The sequence below is a fragment of the Haliotis rubra genome, unplaced genomic scaffold, assembly GCF_003918875.1.
Source record: "Haliotis rubra isolate DU_JTF1 unplaced genomic scaffold, ASM391887v1 Scf858, whole genome shotgun sequence".
In the NCBI taxonomy this organism is placed as follows: Eukaryota; Metazoa; Mollusca; class Gastropoda; order Lepetellida; family Haliotidae; genus Haliotis; species Haliotis rubra.
Window position 1 is genome coordinate 409137 of NW_025767588.1, and position 19288 is coordinate 428424.

Consider the following 19288-nt stretch of genomic DNA (forward strand, 5'->3'; position numbering starts at 1 on the left):
CCTGTATTACCAAAAGACTTCTCAAAAATGGGATGAAAGAAGAACTTGCCTGCTTGCAGTCAGTATACTCTCTGATTTGTGTATCCATTTTGCCAAACCCTGCCAAGGAATTTCACTGCGCTACCATCATCAGATGTGAATGCACACACACAAAAAAACAGACATACAATGACACAAGCACAAAAACAAGACTATTGAAGTCATATATATGACGAAGACGTTAAATGCTATGTAGATGTTGAACCATACAGTGAAATCCCGATCCAAAATGCAAAACGAAATACTTTGATTTAGACCATGGTAAACACTTCCCCAATCATAAGGTTGAAACAAATCAACATAATTGTAAAGCCACATTAAACTCATCAATAGCTACTACATTTGATCATGTAGACATTTTAGCAATAGAGAGATGTCAAGGAGATGCAACGAGAGATGTCAACAGATGAAGACTACGACAACTGCAACGTTAAGAATACGCATCCTGCCTGTTACGTTTATCCACGAGAGAATAAACGATTTGAATGTCGCTTTTGTGATTCACCAGACCTTTATATACTTGTGGTACGGGAAAACAGGATGCTGAATGTACATGCCCACACTGGAAGATTTTAGAAATTAAAATTCCAAAAACACTTTTTACAACTATACAGCGTGAAAAGTGAATCTTTATTATGTAATTTGGCACGGGACGGTGTCGCCTGCCTCTCTATATTATGCATATCTTCCTGCATAATTATAAAAAGCAAGCTGTGGATTTGTGACCTCACCTGGCACCCTGTGGCCAGCTCACTGTTGGGAAGCAATTCAGACTGCATGGTTCATCCAATGCAATTGCAGCTACAGAGGAGAACTGAAAAAATGAATGGAGAGAGAATGTATAAAATGGACGATAAATGTTGAACTTCACTATTGCGTTAAGTGCAAGTACTGAGTCTAGTGTGCTACCGTTACTGGAGTCAAGAACGTTCAGCAACGTATGACAAACACTAGATGTTTAATGGCACAGGTTATGGGAAGCAAATTATTCATTTTTCATGATTATACTTAATATGAAGTGGCGTGTTTCAAGTTAAAGATATATTTTCAAAATTGAAATTCCTACCTTTTATTTCAAAATCACATTGCCTTCTAGAAACGCTTTCCTTTTCTCTTATTAGCAAATGTCAAATATATCTATTGGTAACCGTAAGCTCAGGTAGTGCAACAGTTACAAATCTCCCATCTCTTAAATGAAAGAAATCTCATCCCATGTCCCCAGGCATTGATGCCACCGATAGCTATCCTGACACGGTCACGGAAGTTGAGGCAGCATGGGCTCGCTATGGCGCCCGAAGTATACATTTGGGTAGACACACAAAAATACAGAATAATACCAGCAGAGTGAAAGCTCAGGACATGTGCACTCACCGGGCACACATTTTCGGTTTCCTGGCCTAAAACACATAATTGTTTTAGGGAAATCATGTCAACCCTGTCATCAAACTCTCTCATTTAACTTCATAGAGTGTGTTTTCTTGATAGCGTTTGTGTACGTTAGTGTACTGTGTAGGTGTGTCAGGTTTGTGTGTATGTGCAAGTGTATATTTGGGTGTGAAAGTTCAGGTTGCGTGAAATGTTATTTGGCTCAAACCTTACAAAATGCTTAAATGTAATTCAGTTTTCTGAAGAGTCGAAAACGAGCAGCTCTTGAACACCACACGTGGACATGACGACACTAAATGATCAAACGAATACATGGTGTAAGCACTCTCTCAACAGGAACATGTACGTGGTGATAGTTTACAACAGGCACTGGCGGGTGCAACTGACAATCTAAACCCTTGTATCACCTCTTGATGATAGCAGGTCGTTAACAGGCATTGAATGGATATATACGCAAAGTATGGCCTGAAAGCCACGATAAAACACATATGTTGACTAGGTAACCACTTCCTTTTCGGGTAGTGGAAGTTGAACACACCAACACCAGTTCCGCACCAAATGTCACTTGCTTGAACATATCTCTGCAAACATTCGGCCAAAGTCATTGTGTTAAAAAAGACTGCACTAAATATTGAAAAAGTATGGTCAGTTTTATTCACCGAATGAATACACTTTTAACAAACACAAAAATCATCCAATCACAGCCATCAGATGATTCTGCCTGCACTGAAGGCTCCCTAGGAAGAGTTCTTAAATGACGGGATCTGATTTGGTGTAGTATAACTTCTTGGCCTTCCGGGTCATAGTAAAATTCAGGGGAGGTAACTGCGGTATAGGGCCTTCTAAGGGGAAGTCTGTTTACTTGAACATTCATATTGTGCTAGACTCTTGAAAAAAGAACCATCATTTATATTTGGTTTTGGCCCTTTTATGTAGAACGTGTCGTTGCACGGCTGGAAATCAGCACTACCACACAAGCTCCTGTTGTTATCTTCAGTGCATGATTGCACTGACACACGTGTGTCACCTTTCGATTGGACGGTTTAAAATATAAGTTAGGTGGACGCCACCTAACCATTCACTCGCATGGTTCAAAAGTAAGTCCTGAATTAGGATTGTACTTGAAAAATATTAAAGCAAAGAAATCATTACAGTATAAATCACAGCTTTATTTGTACTTGTTGAGGAATATACAGATTGGTTGGATGCAGCATGGTAAGTGAAATCCACAAATGTGATATCAAATGTCCAGCATTTGATGTGAATATTATGATCCTTGGATCTTTCAACCATGGTGTCCGCCTCCTCCATGACCACCTCCTCCATGGCCACCTCCTCCGTGACCACCTCCTCCGTGGCCTCCTCCATGGCCGCCACCTCCTCCGTGACCACCTCCTCCGTGGCCTCCTCCATGGCCGCCACCTCCATGACCACCACCATGGCCGCCGCCTCCATGACCACCACCATGGCCTCCACCTCCATGGCCACCACCACCGTGGCCTCCACCTCCATGGCCACCACCACCATGGCCTCCACCTCCATGGCCACCACCACCATGGCCTCCACCTCCATGGCCACCACCACCACCATGGCCTCCGCCTCCATGGCCACCACCACCATGGCCACCAAAGACGGAGCCAAGGAAGACTGTGAAGAATGTAAAGAAACAAATACGTAAGTGGTCATATATATGACAGGACAAATGACCCATACAAAATCCCGCTACCAATCACGATACATGATTAGACCATGGTAAACACTTCCCCAATCATAAGGTTGTCAACATAATTGTAAAGCCACATTAAACTCATCAATAGCTACTACATTTGATCATTAGGAGTTTTAGCAATGAGAGATGTCAACAGATGAGAAAACTTACCCAAGACTACGACAACTGCAACGTTAAGAATACGCATCCTGCCTGTTACGTTTATCCACGAGAGAATAAACGATTTGAATGTCGCTTTTGTGATTCACCAGACCTTTATATACTTGTGGTACGGGAAAACAGGATGCTGAATGTACATGCCCACACTGGAAGATTTTAGAAATTAAAATTCCAAAAACACTTTTTACAACTATACAGCGTGAAAAGTGAATCTTTATTATGTAATTGGGCACGGGACGGTGTCGCCTGCCTCTCTATATTATGCATATCTTCCTGCATAATTATAAAAGCAAGCTGTGGATTTGTGACCTCACCTGGCACCCTGTGGCCAGCTCACTGTTGGGAAGCAATTCAGACTGCATGGTTCATCCAATGCAATTGCAGCTACAGAGGAGAACTGAAAAATGAATGGAGAGAGAATGTATAAAATGGACGATAAATGTTGAACTTCACTATTGCGTTAAGTGCAAGTACTGAGTCTAGTGTGCTACCGTTACTGGAGTCAAGAACGTTCAGCAACGTATGACAAACACTAGATGTTTAATGGCACAGGTTATGGGAAGCAAATTATTCATTTTTCATGATTATACTTAATATGAAGTGGCGTGTTTCAAGTTAAAGATATATTTTCAAAATTGAAATTCCTACCTTTTTATTTCAAAATCACATTGCCTTCTAGAAACGCTTTCCTTTTCTCTTATTAGCAAATGTCAAATATATCTATTGGTAACCGTAAGCTCAGGTAGTGCAACAGTTACAAATCTCCCATCTCTTAAATGAAAGAAATCTCATCCCATGTCCCCAGGCATTGATGCCACCGATAGCTATCCTGACACGGTCACGGAAGTTGAGGCAGCATGGGCTCGCTATGGCGCCCGAAGTATACATTTGGGTAGACACACAAAAATACAGAATAATACCAGCAGAGTGAAAGCTCAGGACATGTGCACTCACCGGGCACACATTTTCGGTTTCCTGGCCTAAAACACATAATTGTTTTTTAGGGAAATCATGTCAACCCTGTCATCAAACTCTCTCATTTAACTTCATAGAGTGTGTTTTCTTGATAGCGTTTGTGTACGTTAGTGTACTGTGTAGGTGTGTCAGGTTTGTGTGTATGTGCAAGTGTATATTTGGGTGTGAAAGTTCAGGTTGCGTGAAATGTTATTTGGCTCAAACCTTACAAAATGCTTAAATGTAATTCAGTTTTCTGAAGAGTCGAAAACGAGCAGCTCTTGAACACCACACGTGGACATGACGACACTAAATGATCAAACGAATACATGGTGTAAGCACTCTCTCAACAGGAACATGTACGTGGTGATAGTTTACAACAGGCACTGGCGGGTGCAACTGACAATCTAAACCCTTGTATCACCTCTTGATGATAGCAGGTCGTTAACAGGCATTGAATGGATATATACGCAAAGTATGGCCTGAAAGCCACGATAAAACACATATGTTGACTAGGTAACCACTTCCTTTTCGGGTAGTGGAAGTTGAACACACCAACACCAGTTCCGCACCAAATGTCACTTGCTTGAACATATCTCTGCAAACATTCGGCCAAAGTCATTGTGTTAAAAAGACTGCACTAAATATTGAAAAAGTATGGTCAGTTTTATTCACCGAATGAATACACTTTTAACAAACACAAAAATCATCCAATCACAGCCATCAGATGATTCTGCCTGCACTGAAGGCTCCCTAGGAAGAGTTCTTAAATGACGGGATCTGATTTGGTGTAGTATAACTTCTTGGCCTTCCGGGTCATAGTAAAATTCAGGGGAGGTAACTGCGGTATAGGGCCTTCTAAGGGGAAGTCTGTTTACTTGAACATTCATATTGTGCTAGACTCTTGAAAAAAGAACCATCATTTATATTTGGTTTTGGCCCTTTTATGTAGAACGTGTCGTTGCACGGCTGGAAATCAGCACTACCACACAAGCTCCTGTTGTTATCTTCAGTGCATGATTGCACTGACACACGTGTGTCACCTTTCGATTGGACGGTTTAAAATATAAGTTAGGTGGACGCCACCTAACCATTCACTCGCATGGTTCAAAAGTAAGTCCTGAATTAGGATTGTACTTGAAAAATATTAAAGCAAAGAAATCATTACAGTATAAATCACAGCTTTATTTGTACTTGTTGAGGAATATACAGATTGGTTGGATGCAGCATGGTAAGTGAAATCCACAAATGTGATATCAAATGTCCAGCATTTGATGTGAATATTATGATCCTTGGATCTTTCAACCATGGTGTCCGCCTCCTCCATGACCACCTCCTCCATGGCCACCTCCTCCGTGACCACCTCCTCCGTGGCCCTCCTCCATGGCCGCCACCTCCTCCGTGACCACCTCCTCCGTGGCCTCCTCCATGGCCGCCACCTCCATGACCACCACCATGGCCGCCGCCTCCATGACCACCACCATGGCCGCCGCCTCCATGACCACCACCACCGTGGCCCTCCACCTCCATGGCCACCACCACCATGGCCTCCACCTCCATGGCCACCACCACCATGGCCTCCACCTCCATGGCCACCACCACCACCATGGCCTCCGCCTCCATGGCCACCACCACCATGGCCACCAAAGACGGAGCCAAGGAAGACTGTGAAGAATGTAAAGAAACAAATACGTAAGTGGTCATATATATGACAGGACAAATGACCCATACAAAATCCCGCTACCAATCACGATACATGATTAGACCATGGTAAACACTTCCCCAATCATAAGGTTGTCAACATAATTGTAAAGCCACATTAAACTCATCAATAGCTACTACATTTGATCATTAGGAGTTTTAGCAATGAGAGATGTCAACAGATGAGAAAACTTACCCAAGACTACGACAACTGCAACGTTAAGAATACGCATCCTGCCTGTTACGTTTATCCACGAGAGAATAAACGATTTGAATGTCGCTTTTGTGATTCACCAGACCTTTATATACTTGTGGTACGGGAAAACAGGATGCTGAATGTACATGCCCACACTGGAAGATTTTAGAAATTAAAATTCCAAAAACACTTTTTACAACTATACAGCGTGAAAAGTGAATCTTTATTATGTAATTGGGCACGGGACGGTGTCGCCTGCCTCTCTATATTATGCATATCTTCCTGCATAATTATAAAAAGCAAGCTGTGGATTTGTGACCTCACCTGGCACCCTGTGGCCAGCTCACTGTTGGGAAGCAATTCAGACTGCATGGTTCATCCAATGCAATTGCAGCTACAGAGGAGAACTGAAAAAATGAATGGAGAGAGAATGTATAAAATGGACGATAAATGTTGAACTTCACTATTGCGTTAAGTGCAAGTACTGAGTCTAGTGTGCTACCGTTACTGGAGTCAAGAACGTTCAGCAACGTATGACAAACACTAGATGTTTAATGGCACAGGTTATGGGAAGCAAATTATTCATTTTTCATGATTATACTTAATATGAAGTGGCGTGTTTCAAGTTAAAGATATATTTTCAAAATTGAAATTCCTACCTTTTTATTTCAAAATCACATTGCCTTCTAGAAACGCTTTCCTTTTCTCTTATTAGCAAATGTCAAATATATCTATTGGTAACCGTAAGCTCAGGTAGTGCAACAGTTACAAATCTCCCATCTCTTAAATGAAAGAAATCTCATCCCATGTCCCCAGGCATTGATGCCACCGATAGCTATCCTGACACGGTCACGGAAGTTGAGGCAGCATGGGCTCGCTATGGCGCCCGAAGTATACATTTGGGTAGACACACAAAAATACAGAATAATACCAGCAGAGTGAAAGCTCAGGACATGTGCACTCACCGGGCACACATTTTCGGTTTCCTGGCCTAAAACACATAATTGTTTTTAGGGAAATCATGTCAACCCTGTCATCAAACTCTCTCATTTAACTTCATAGAGTGTGTTTTCTTGATAGCGTTTGTGTACGTTAGTGTACTGTGTAGGTGTGTCAGGTTTGTGTGTATGTGCAAGTGTATATTTGGGTGTGAAAGTTCAGGTTGCGTGAAATGTTATTTGGCTCAAACCTTACAAAATGCTTAAATGTAATTCAGTTTTCTGAAGAGTCGAAAACGAGCAGCTCTTGAACACCACACGTGGACATGACGACACTAAATGATCAAACGAATACATGGTGTAAGCACTCTCTCAACAGGAACATGTACGTGGTGATAGTTTACAACAGGCACTGGCGGGTGCAACTGACAATCTAAACCCTTGTATCACCTCTTGATGATAGCAGGTCGTTAACAGGCATTGAATGGATATATACGCAAAGTATGGCCTGAAAGCCACGATAAAACACATATGTTGACTAGGTAACCACTTCCTTTTCGGGTAGTGGAAGTTGAACACACCAACACCAGTTCCGCACCAAATGTCACTTGCTTGAACATATCTCTGCAAACATTCGGCCAAAGTCATTGTGTTAAAAAGACTGCACTAAATATTGAAAAAGTATGGTCAGTTTTATTCACCGAATGAATACACTTTTAACAAACACAAAAATCATCCAATCACAGCCATCAGATGATTCTGCCTGCACTGAAGGCTCCCTAGGAAGAGTTCTTAAATGACGGGATCTGATTTGGTGTAGTATAACTTCTTGGCCTTCCGGGTCATAGTAAAATTCAGGGGAGGTAACTGCGGTATAGGGCCTTCTAAGGGGAAGTCTGTTTACTTGAACATTCATATTGTGCTAGACTCTTGAAAAAAGAACCATCATTTATATTTGGTTTTGGCCCTTTTATGTAGAACGTGTCGTTGCACGGCTGGAAATCAGCACTACCACACAAGCTCCTGTTGTTATCTTCAGTGCATGATTGCACTGACACACGTGTGTCACCTTTCGATTGGACGGTTTAAAATATAAGTTAGGTGGACGCCACCTAACCATTCACTCGCATGGTTCAAAAGTAAGTCCTGAATTAGGATTGTACTTGAAAAATATTAAAGCAAAGAAATCATTACAGTATAAATCACAGCTTTATTTGTACTTGTTGAGGAATATACAGATTGGTTGGATGCAGCATGGTAAGTGAAATCCACAAATGTGATATCAAATGTCCAGCATTTGATGTGAATATTATGATCCTTGGATCTTTCAACCATGGTGTCCGCCTCCTCCATGACCACCTCCTCCATGGCCACCTCCTCCGTGACCACCTCCTCCGTGGCCTCCTCCATGGCCGCCACCTCCTCCGTGACCACCTCCTCCGTGGCCTCCTCCATGGCCGCCACCTCCATGACCACCACCATGGCCGCCGCCTCCATGACCACCACCATGGGCCGCCCACCTCCACCGTGGCCTCCCACCACCATGGCCACCACCCATGGCCTCCACCTCCATGGCCACCACCACCATGGCCTCCACCTCCATGGCCACCACCACCACCATGGCCTCCGCCTCCATGGCCACCACCACCATGGCCACCAAAGACGGAGCCAAGGAAGACTGTGAAGAATGTAAAGAAACAAATACGTAAGTGGTCATATATATGACAGGACAAATGACCCATACAAAATCCCGCTACCAATCACGATACATGATTAGACCATGGTAAACACTTCCCCAATCATAAGGTTGTCAACATAATTGTAAAGCCACATTAAACTCATCAATAGCTACTACATTTGATCATTAGGAGTTTTAGCAATGAGAGATGTCAACAGATGAGAAAACTTACCCAAGACTACGACAACTGCAACGTTAAGAATACGCATCCTGCCTGTTACGTTTATCCACGAGAGAATAAACGATTTGAATGTCGCTTTTGTGATTCACCAGACCTTTATATACTTGTGGTACGGGAAAACAGGATGCTGAATGTACATGCCCACACTGGAAGATTTTAGAAATTAAAATTCCAAAAACACTTTTTTACAACTATACAGCGTGAAAAGTGAATCTTTATTATGTAATTGGGCACGGGACGGTGTCGCCTGCCTCTCTATATTATGCATATCTTCCTGCATAATTATAAAAAGCAAGCTGTGGATTTGTGACCTCACCTGGCACCCTGTGGCCAGCTCACTGTTGGGAAGCAATTCAGACTGCATGGTTCATCCAATGCAATTGCAGCTACAGAGGAGAACTGAAAAAATGAATGGAGAGAGAATGTATAAAATGGACGATAAATGTTGAACTTCACTATTGCGTTAAGTGCAAGTACTGAGTCTAGTGTGCTACCGTTACTGGAGTCAAGAACGTTCAGCAACGTATGACAAACACTAGATGTTTAATGGCACAGGTTATGGGAAGCAAATTATTCATTTTTCATGATTATACTTAATATGAAGTGGCGTGTTTCAAGTTAAAGATATATTTTCAAAATTGAAATTCCTACCTTTTTATTTCAAAATCACATTGCCTTCTAGAAACGCTTTCCTTTTCTCTTATTAGCAAATGTCAAATATATCTATTGGTAACCGTAAGCTCAGGTAGTGCAACAGTTACAAATCTCCCATCTCTTAAATGAAAGAAATCTCATCCCATGTCCCCAGGCATTGATGCCACCGATAGCTATCCTGACACGGTCACGGAAGTTGAGGCAGCATGGGCTCGCTATGGCGCCCGAAGTATACATTTGGGTAGACACACAAAAATACAGAATAATACCAGCAGAGTGAAAGCTCAGGACATGTGCACTCACCGGGCACACATTTTCGGTTTCCTGGCCTAAAACACATAATTGTTTTTAGGGAAATCATGTCAACCCTGTCATCAAACTCTCTCATTTAACTTCATAGAGTGTGTTTTCTTGATAGCGTTTGTGTACGTTAGTGTACTGTGTAGGTGTGTCAGGTTTGTGTGTATGTGCAAGTGTATATTTGGGTGTGAAAGTTCAGGTTGCGTGAAATGTTATTTGGCTCAAACCTTACAAAATGCTTAAATGTAATTCAGTTTTCTGAAGAGTCGAAAACGAGCAGCTCTTGAACACCACACGTGGACATGACGACACTAAATGATCAAACGAATACATGGTGTAAGCACTCTCTCAACAGGAACATGTACGTGGTGATAGTTTACAACAGGCACTGGCGGGTGCAACTGACAATCTAAACCCTTGTATCACCTCTTGATGATAGCAGGTCGTTAACAGGCATTGAATGGATATATACGCAAAGTATGGCCTGAAAGCCACGATAAAACACATATGTTGACTAGGTAACCACTTCCTTTTCGGGTAGTGGAAGTTGAACACACCAACACCAGTTCCGCACCAAATGTCACTTGCTTGAACATATCTCTGCAAACATTCGGCCAAAGTCATTGTGTAAAAAAAAGACTGCACTAAATATTGAAAAAGTATGGTCAGTTTTATTCACCGAATGAATACACTTTTAACAAACACAAAATCATCCAATCACAGCCATCAGATGATTCTGCCTGCACTGAAGGCTCCCTAGGAAGAGTTCTTAAATGACGGGATCTGATTTGGTGTAGTATAACTATCTTGGCCTTCCGGGTCATAGTAAAATTCAGGGGAGGTAACTGCGGTATAGGGCCTTCTAAGGGGAAGTCTGTTTACTTGAACATTCATATTGTGCTAGACTCTTGAAAAAAGAACCATCATTTATATTTGGTTTTGGCCCTTTTATGTAGAACGTGTCGTTGCACGGCTGGAAATCAGCACTACCACACAAGCTCCTGTTGTTATCTTCAGTGCATGATTGCACTGACACACGTGTCACCTTTCGATTGGACGGTTTAAAATATAAGTTAGGTGGACGCCACCTAACCATTCACTCGCATGGTTCAAAAGTAAGTCCTGAATTAGGATTGTACTTGAAAAATATTAAAGCAAAGAAATCATTACAGTATAAATCACAGCTTTATTTGTACTTGTTGAGGAATATACAGATTGGTTGGATGCAGCAGCATGGTAAGTGAAATCCACAAATGTGATATCAAATGTCCAGCATTTGATGTGAATATTATGATCCTTGGATCTTTCAACCATGGTGTCCGCCTCCTCCATGACCACCTCCTCCATGGCCACCTCCTCCGTGACCACCTCCTCCGTGGCCTCCTCCATGGCCGCCACCTCCTCCGTGACCACCTCCTCCGTGGCCTCCTCCATGGCCGCCACCTCCATGACCACCACCATGGCCGCCGCCTCCATGACCACCACCATGGCCGCCGCCTCCATGACCACCACCGTGGCCTCCACCTCCATGGCCACCACCACCATGGCCTCCACCTCCATGGCCACCACCACCATGGCCTCCACCTCCATGGCCACCACCACCACCATGGCCTCCGCCTCCATGGCCACCACCACCATGGCCACCAAAGACGGAGCCAAGGAAGACTGTGAAGAATGTAAAGAAACAAATACGTAAGTGGTCATATATATGACAGGACAAATGACCCATACAAAATCCCGCTACCAATCACGATACATGATTAGACCATGGTAAACACTTCCCCAATCATAAGGTTGTCAACATAATTGTAAAGCCACATTAAACTCATCAATAGCTACTACATTTGATCATTAGGAGTTTTAGCAATGAGAGATGTCAACAGATGAGAAAACTTACCCAAGACTACGACAACTGCAACGTTAAGAATACGCATCCTGCCTGTTACGTTTATCCACGAGAGAATAAACGATTTGAATGTCGCTTTTGTGATTCACCAGACCTTTATATACTTGTGGTACGGGAAAACAGGATGCTGAATGTACATGCCCACACTGGAAGATTTTAGAAATTAAAATTCCAAAAACACTTTTTACAACTATACAGCGTGAAAAGTGAATCTTTATTATGTAATTGGGCACGGGACGGTGTCGCCTGCCTCTCTATATTATGCATATCTTCCTGCATAATTATAAAAAGCAAGCTGTGGATTTGTGACCTCACCTGGCACCCTGTGGCCAGCTCACTGTTGGGAAGCAATTCAGACTGCATGGTTCATCCAATGCAATTGCAGCTACAGAGGAGAACTGAAAAAATGAATGGAGAGAGAATGTATAAAATGGACGATAAATGTTGAACTTCACTATTGCGTTAAGTGCAAGTACTGAGTCTAGTGTGCTACCGTTACTGGAGTCAAGAACGTTCAGCAACGTATGACAAACACTAGATGTTTAATGGCACAGGTTATGGGAAGCAAATTATTCATTTTTCATGATTATACTTAATATGAAGTGGCGTGTTTCAAGTTAAAGATATATTTTCAAAATTGAAATTCCTACCTTTTTATTTCAAAATCACATTGCCTTCTAGAAACGCTTTCCTTTTCTCTTATTAGCAAATGTCAAATATATCTATTGGTAACCGTAAGCTCAGGTAGTGCAACAGTTACAAATCTCCCATCTCTTAAATGAAAGAAATCTCATCCCATGTCCCCAGGCATTGATGCCACCGATAGCTATCCTGACACGGTCACGGAAGTTGAGGCAGCATGGGCTCGCTATGGCGCCCGAAGTATACATTTGGGTAGACACACAAAAATACAGAATAATACCAGCAGAGTGAAAGCTCAGGACATGTGCACTCACCGGGCACACATTTTCGGTTTCCTGGCCTAAAACACATAATTGTTTTTAGGGAAATCATGTCAACCCTGTCATCAAACTCTCTCATTTAACTTCATAGAGTGTGTTTTCTTGATAGCGTTTGTGTACGTTAGTGTACTGTGTAGGTGTGTCAGGTTTGTGTGTATGTGCAAGTGTATATTTGGGTGTGAAAGTTCAGGTTGCGTGAAATGTTATTTGGCTCAAACCTTACAAAATGCTTAAATGTAATTCAGTTTTCTGAAGAGTCGAAAACGAGCAGCTCTTGAACACCACACGTGGACATGACGACACTAAATGATCAAACGAATACATGGTGTAAGCACTCTCTCAACAGGAACATGTACGTGGTGATAGTTTACAACAGGCACTGGCGGGTGCAACTGACAATCTAAACCCTTGTATCACCTCTTGATGATAGCAGGTCGTTAACAGGCATTGAATGGATATATACGCAAAGTATGGCCTGAAAGCCACGATAAAACACATATGTTGACTAGGTAACCACTTCCTTTTCGGGTAGTGGAAGTTGAACACACCAACACCAGTTCCGCACCAAATGTCACTTGCTTGAACATATCTCTGCAAACATTCGGCCAAAGTCATTGTGTTAAAAAGACTGCACTAAATATTGAAAAGTATGGTCAGTTTTATTCACCGAATGAATACACTTTTAACAAACACAAAAATCATCCAATCACAGCCATCAGATGATTCTGCCTGCACTGAAGGCTCCCTAGGAAGAGTTCTTAAATGACGGGATCTGATTTGGTGTAGTATAACTTCTTGGCCTTCCGGGTCATAGTAAAATTCAGGGGAGGTAACTGCGGTATAGGGCCTTCTAAGGGGAAGTCTGTTTACTTGAACATTCATATTGTGCTAGACTCTTGAAAAAAGAACCATCATTTATATTTGGTTTTGGCCCTTTTATGTAGAACGTGTCGTTGCACGGCTGGAAATCAGCACTACCACACAAGCTCCTGTTGTTATCTTCAGTGCATGATTGCACTGACACACGTGTGTCACCTTTCGATTGGACGGTTTAAAATATAAGTTAGGTGGACGCCACCTAACCATTCACTCGCATGGTTCAAAAGTAAGTCCTGAATTAGGATTGTACTTGAAAAATATTAAAGCAAAGAAATCATTACAGTATAAATCACAGCTTTATTTGTACTTGTTGAGGAATATACAGATTGGTTGGATGCAGCATGGTAAGTGAAATCCACAAATGTGATATCAAATGTCCAGCATTTGATGTGAATATTATGATCCTTGGATCTTTCAACCATGGTGTCCGCCTCCTCCATGACCACCTCCTCCATGGCCACCTCCTCCGTGACCACCTCCTCCGTGGCCTCCTCCATGGCCGCCACCTCCTCCGTGACCACCTCCTCCGTGGCCTCCTCCATGGCCGCCACCTCCATGACCACCACCATGGCCGCCGCCTCCATGACCACCACCATGGCCGCCGCCTCCATGACCACCACCGTGGCCTCCACCTCCATGGCCACCACCACCATGGCCTCCACCTCCATGGCCACCACCACCATGGCCTCCACCTCCATGGCCACCACCACCACCATGGCCTCCGCCTCCATGGCCACCACCACCATGGCCACCAAAGACGGAGCCAAGGAAGACTGTGAAGAATGTAAAGAAACAAATACGTAAGTGGTCATATATATGACAGGACAAATGACCCATACAAAATCCCGCTACCAATCACGATACATGATTAGACCATGGTAAACACTTCCCCAATCATAAGGTTGTCAACATAATTGTAAAGCCACATTAAACTCATCAATAGCTACTACATTTGATCATTAGGAGTTTTAGCAATGAGAGATGTCAACAGATGAGAAAACTTACCCAAGACTACGACAACTGCAACGTTAAGAATACGCATCCTGCCTGTTACGTTTATCCACGAGAGAATAAACGATTTGAATGTCGCTTTTGTGATTCACCAGACCTTTATATACTTGTGGTACGGGAAAACAGGATGCTGAATGTACATGCCCACACTGGAAGATTTTAGAAATTAAAATTCCAAAAACACTTTTTACAACTATACAGCGTGAAAAGTGAATCTTTATTATGTAATTGGGCACGGGACGGTGTCGCCTGCCTCTCTATATTATGCATATCTTCCTGCATAATTATAAAAAGCAAGCTGTGGATTTGTGACCTCACCTGGCACCCTGTGGCCAGCTCACTGTTGGGAAGCAATTCAGACTGCATGGTTCATCCAATGCAATTGCAGCTACAGAGGAGAACTGAAAAAATGAATGGAGAGAGAATGTATAAAATGGACGATAAATGTTGAACTTCACTATTGCGTTAAGTGCAAGTACTGAGTCTAGTGTGCTACCGTTACTGGAGTCAAGAACGTTCAGCAACGTATGACAAACACTAGATGTTTAATGGCACAGGTTATGGGAAGCAAATTATTCATTTTTCATGATTATACTTAATATGAAGTGGCGTGTTTCAAGTTAAAGATATATTTTCAAAATTGAAATTCCTACCTTTTTATTTCAAAATCACATTGCCTTCTAGAAACGCTTTCCTTTTCTCTTATTAGCAAATGTCAAATATATCTATTGGTAACCGTAAGCTCAGGTAGTGCAACAGTTACAAATCTCCCATCTCTTAAATGAAAGAAATCTCATCCCATGTCCCCAGGCATTGATGCCACCGATAGCTATCATGACACGGTCACGGAAGTTGAGGCAGCATGGGCTCGCTATGGCGCCCGAAGTATACATTTGGGTAGACACACAAAAATACAGAATAATACCAGCAGAGTGAAAGCTCAGGACATGTGCACTCACCGGGCACACATTTTCGGTTTCCTGGCCTAAAACACATAATTGTTTTTAGGGAAATCATGTCAACCCTGTCATCAAACTCTCTCATTTAACTTCATAGAGTGTGTTTTCTTGATAGCGTTTGTGTACGTTAGTGTACTGTGTAGGTGTGTCAGGTTTGTGTGTATGTGCAAGTGTATATTTGGGTGTGAAAGTTCAGGTTGCGTGAAATGTTATTTGGCTCAAACCTTACAAAATGCTTAAATGTAATTCAGTTTTCTGAAGAGTCGAAAACGAGCAGCTCTTGAACACCACACGTGGACATGACGACACTAAATGATCAAACGAATACATGGTGTAAGCACTCTCTCAACAGGAACATGTACGTGGTGATAGTTTACAACAGGCACTGGCGGGTGCAACTGACAATCTAAACCCTTGTATCACCTCTTGATGATAGCAGGTCGTTAACAGGCATTGAATGGATATATACGCAAAGTATGGCCTGAAAGCCACGATAAAACACATATGTTGACTAGGTAACCACTTCCTTTTCGGGTAGTGGAAGTTGAACACACCAACACCAGTTCCGCACCAAATGTCACTTGCTTGAACATATCTCTGCAAACATTCGGCCAAAGTCATTGTGTTAAAAAAGACTGCACTAAATATTGAAAAAGTATGGTCAGTTTTATTCACCGAATGAATACACTTTTAACAAACACAAAAATCATCCAATCACAGCCATCAGATGATTCTGCCTGCACTGAAGGCTCCCTAGGAAGAGTTCTTAAATGACGGGATCTGATTTGGTGTAGTATAACTTCTTGGCCTTCCGGGTCATAGTAAAATTCAGGGGAGGTAACTGCGGTATAGGGCCTTCTAAGGGGAAGTCTGTTTACTTGAACATTCATATTGTGCTAGACTCTTGAAAAAAGAACCATCATTTATATTTGGTTTTGGCCCTTTTATGTAGAACGTGTCGTTGCACGGCTGGAAATCAGCACTACCACACAAGCTCCTGTTGTTATCTTCAGTGCATGATTGCACTGACACACGTGTGTCACCTTTCGATTGGACGGTTTAAAATATAAGTTAGGTGGACGCCACCTAACCATTCACTCGCATGGTTCAAAAGTAAGTCCTGAATTAGGATTGTACTTGAAAAATATTAAAGCAAAGAAATCATTACAGTATAAATCACAGCTTTATTTGTACTTGTTGAGGAATATACAGATTGGTTGGATGCAGCATGGTAAGTGAAATCCACAAATGTGATATCAAATGTCCAGCATTTGATGTGAATATTATGATCCTTGGATCTTTCAACCATGGTGTCCGCCTCCTCCATGACCACCTCCTCCATGGCCACCTCCTCCGTGACCACCTCCTCCGTGACCACCTCCTCCGTGGCCTCCTCCATGGCCGCCACCTCCATGACCACCACCATGGCCGCCGCCTCCATGACCACCACCATGGCCGCCGCCTCCATGACCACCACCGTGGCCTCCACCTCCATGGCCACCACCACCATGGCCTCCACCTCCATGGCCACCACCACCATGGCCTCCACCTCCATGGCCACCACCACCACCATGGCCTCCGCCTCCATGGCCACCACCACCATGGCCACCAAAGACGGAGCCAAGGAAGACTGTGAAGAATGTAAAGAAACAAATACGTAAGTGGTCATATATATGACAGGACAAATGACCCATACAAAATCCCGCTACCAATCACGATACATGATTAGACCATGGTAAACACTTCCCCAATCATAAGGTTGTCAACATAATTGTAAAGCCACATTAAACTCATCAATAGCTACTACATTTGATCATTAGGAGTTTTAGCAATGAGAGATGTCAACAGATGAGAAAACTTACCCAAGACTACGACAACTGCAACGTTAAGAATACGCATCCTGCCTGTTACGTTTATCCACGAGAGAATAAACGATTTGAATGTCGCTTTTGTGATTCACCAGACCTTTATATACTTGTGGTACGGGAAAACAGGATGCTGAATGTACATGCCCACACTGGAAGATTTTAGAAATTAAAATTCCAAAAACACTTTTTACAACTATACAGCGTGAAAAGTGAATCTTTATTATGTAATTGGGCACGGGACGGTGTCGCCTGCCTCTCTATATTATGCATATCTTCCTGCATAATTATAAAAGCAAGCTGTGGATTTGTGACCTCACCTGGCACCCTGTGGCCAGCTCACTGTTGGGAAGCAATTCAGACTGCATGGTTCATCCAATGCAATTGCAGCTACAGAGGAGAACTGAAAAAATGAATGGAGAGAGAATGTATAAAATGGACGATAAATGTTGAACTTCACTATTGCGTTAAGTGCAAGTACTGAGTCTAGTGTGCTACCGTTACTGGAGTCAAGAACGTTCAGCAACGTATGACAAACACTAGATGTTTAATGGCACAGGTTATGGGAAGCAAATTATTCATTTTCATGATTATACTTAATATGAAGTGGCGTGTTTCAAGTTAAAGATATATTTTCAAAATTGAAATTCCTACCTTTTATTTCAAAATCACATTGCCTTCTAGAAACGCTTTCCTTTTCTCTTATTAGCAAATGTCAAATATATCTATTGGTAACCGTAAGCTCAGGTAGTGCAACAGTTACAAATCTCCCATCTCTTAAATGAAAGAAATCTCATCCCATGTCCCCAGGCATTGATGCCACCGATAGCTATCATGACACGGTCACGGAAGTTGAGGCAGCATGGGCTCGCTATGGCGCCCGAAGTATACATTTGGGTAGACACACAAAAATACAGAATAATACCAGCAGAGTGAAAGCTCAGGACATGTGCACTCACCGGGCACACATTTTCGGTTTCCTGGCCTAAAACACATAATTGTTTTAGGGAAATCATGTCAACCCTGTCATCAAACTCTCTCATTTAACTTCATAGAGTGTGTTTTCTTGATAGCGTTTGTGTACGTTAGTGTACTGTGTAGGTGTGTCAGGTTTGTGTGTATGTGCAAGTGTATATTTGGGTGTGAAAGTTCAGGTTGCGTGAAATGTTATTTGGCTCAAACCTTACAAAATGCTTAAATGTAATTCAGTTTTCTGAAGAGTCGAAAACGAGCAGCTCTTGAACACCACACGTGGACATGACGACACTAAATGATCAAACGAATACATGGTGTAAGCACTCTCTCAACAGGAACATGTACGTGGTGATAGTTTACAACAGGCACTGGCGGGTGCAACTGACAATCTAAACCCTTGTATCACCTCTTGATGATAGCAGGTCGTTAACAGGCATTGAATGGATATATACGCAAAGTATGGCCTGAAAGCCACGATAAAACACATATGTTGACTAGGTAACCACTTCCTTTTCGGGTAGTGGAAGTTGAACACACCAACACCAGTTCCGCACCAAATGTCACTTGCTTGAACATATCTCTGCAAACATTCGGCCAAAGTCATTGTGTTAAAAAAGACTGCACTAAATATTGAAAAAGTATGGTCAGTTTTATTCACCGAATGAATACACTTTTAACAAACACAAAAATCATCCAATCACAGCCATCAGATGATTCTGCCTGCACTGAAGGCTCCCTAGGAAGAGTTCTTAAATG

At 42.5% G+C, this 19288-nt stretch overlaps 4 protein-coding genes and 1 long non-coding RNA gene across 6 annotated transcripts; all 5 read right to left on the reverse strand.

Annotated features, from left to right (window-relative positions):
• Positions 1-2407: 2407 nt before the first annotated feature.
• LOC124262843 lies at positions 2408-3456 on the reverse strand. The gene is made up of 3 exons (XM_046697410.1): positions 3305-3456; positions 2848-3072; positions 2408-2802 (listed from the first exon to the last, which is right to left on the reverse strand). The coding sequence occupies exons 2-3, from the start codon at positions 3043-3045 to the stop codon at positions 2557-2559; spliced, it is 444 nt and encodes a 147-aa protein (XP_046553366.1). The 5' UTR covers positions 3046-3072; positions 3305-3456; the 3' UTR covers positions 2408-2556.
• Positions 3457-5431: 1975 nt separating this feature from the next.
• LOC124262826 lies at positions 5432-5767 on the reverse strand. The gene is made up of 2 exons (XR_006894703.1): positions 5677-5767; positions 5432-5630 (listed from the first exon to the last, which is right to left on the reverse strand). It is a non-coding gene; the product is annotated as an uncharacterized LOC124262826 (long non-coding RNA).
• Positions 5768-11141: 5374 nt separating this feature from the next.
• Positions 11142-12024, reverse strand: LOC124262823 (ctenidin-1-like). 2 transcript variants are annotated; one of them, XM_046697391.1, is made up of 3 exons: positions 11873-12024; positions 11419-11640; positions 11142-11373 (listed from the first exon to the last, which is right to left on the reverse strand). In XM_046697391.1, the coding sequence occupies exons 1-3, from the start codon at positions 11907-11909 to the stop codon at positions 11282-11284; spliced, it is 351 nt and encodes a 116-aa protein (XP_046553347.1). In that variant the 5' UTR covers positions 11910-12024; the 3' UTR covers positions 11142-11281. The 2 variants fall into 2 exon arrangements, with proteins under 2 accessions (XP_046553347.1, XP_046553346.1); XM_046697390.1 differs by having other exon boundaries at positions 11142-11640.
• Positions 12025-13833: 1809 nt separating this feature from the next.
• On the reverse strand, positions 13834-14879 carry LOC124262841. The gene is made up of 2 exons (XM_046697408.1): positions 14728-14879; positions 13834-14495 (listed from the first exon to the last, which is right to left on the reverse strand). Exon 2 carries the CDS (start codon positions 14466-14468, stop codon positions 13983-13985), a length of 486 nt encoding a protein of 161 aa, XP_046553364.1. The 5' UTR covers positions 14469-14495; positions 14728-14879; the 3' UTR covers positions 13834-13982.
• Positions 14880-16690: 1811 nt separating this feature from the next.
• LOC124262842 lies at positions 16691-17706 on the reverse strand. Its single transcript, XM_046697409.1, has 2 exons — positions 17555-17706; positions 16691-17322 (listed from the first exon to the last, which is right to left on the reverse strand). The coding sequence occupies exon 2, from the start codon at positions 17293-17295 to the stop codon at positions 16840-16842; it is 456 nt and encodes a 151-aa protein (XP_046553365.1). The 5' UTR covers positions 17296-17322; positions 17555-17706; the 3' UTR covers positions 16691-16839.
• Positions 17707-19288: the final 1582 nt, after the last annotated feature.

What these genes read in the sequence shown, in the direction of transcription:
- LOC124262843 (XM_046697410.1), bottom strand. Translation starts at nt 3,045, where the DNA reads ATGGTGGTGGTGGCCATGGAGGCGGAGGCCATGGTGGTGGTGGTGGCC. An exon ending in CCATGGTGGTGGTCATGGAG is followed by an intron (nt 2,803 to 2,847) that starts GTGGCGGCCATG and finishes GTCACGGAGGAG; the next exon opens with GTGGCGGCCATGGAGGAGGC.
- LOC124262823 (XM_046697390.1), bottom strand. Translation starts at nt 11,909, where the DNA reads ATGCGTATTCTTAACGTTGCAGTTGTCGTAGTCTTGG. An exon ending in TGCAGTTGTCGTAGTCTTGG is followed by an intron (nt 11,641 to 11,872) that starts GTAAGTTTTCTC and finishes CATTCTTCACAG; the next exon opens with TCTTCCTTGGCTCCGTCTTT.
- LOC124262841 (XM_046697408.1), bottom strand. Translation starts at nt 14,468, where the DNA reads ATGGTGGTGGTGGCCATGGAGGCGGAGGCCATGGTGGTGGTGGTGGCC.
- LOC124262842 (XM_046697409.1), bottom strand. Translation starts at nt 17,295, where the DNA reads ATGGTGGTGGTGGCCATGGAGGCGGAGGCCATGGTGGTGGTGGTGGCC.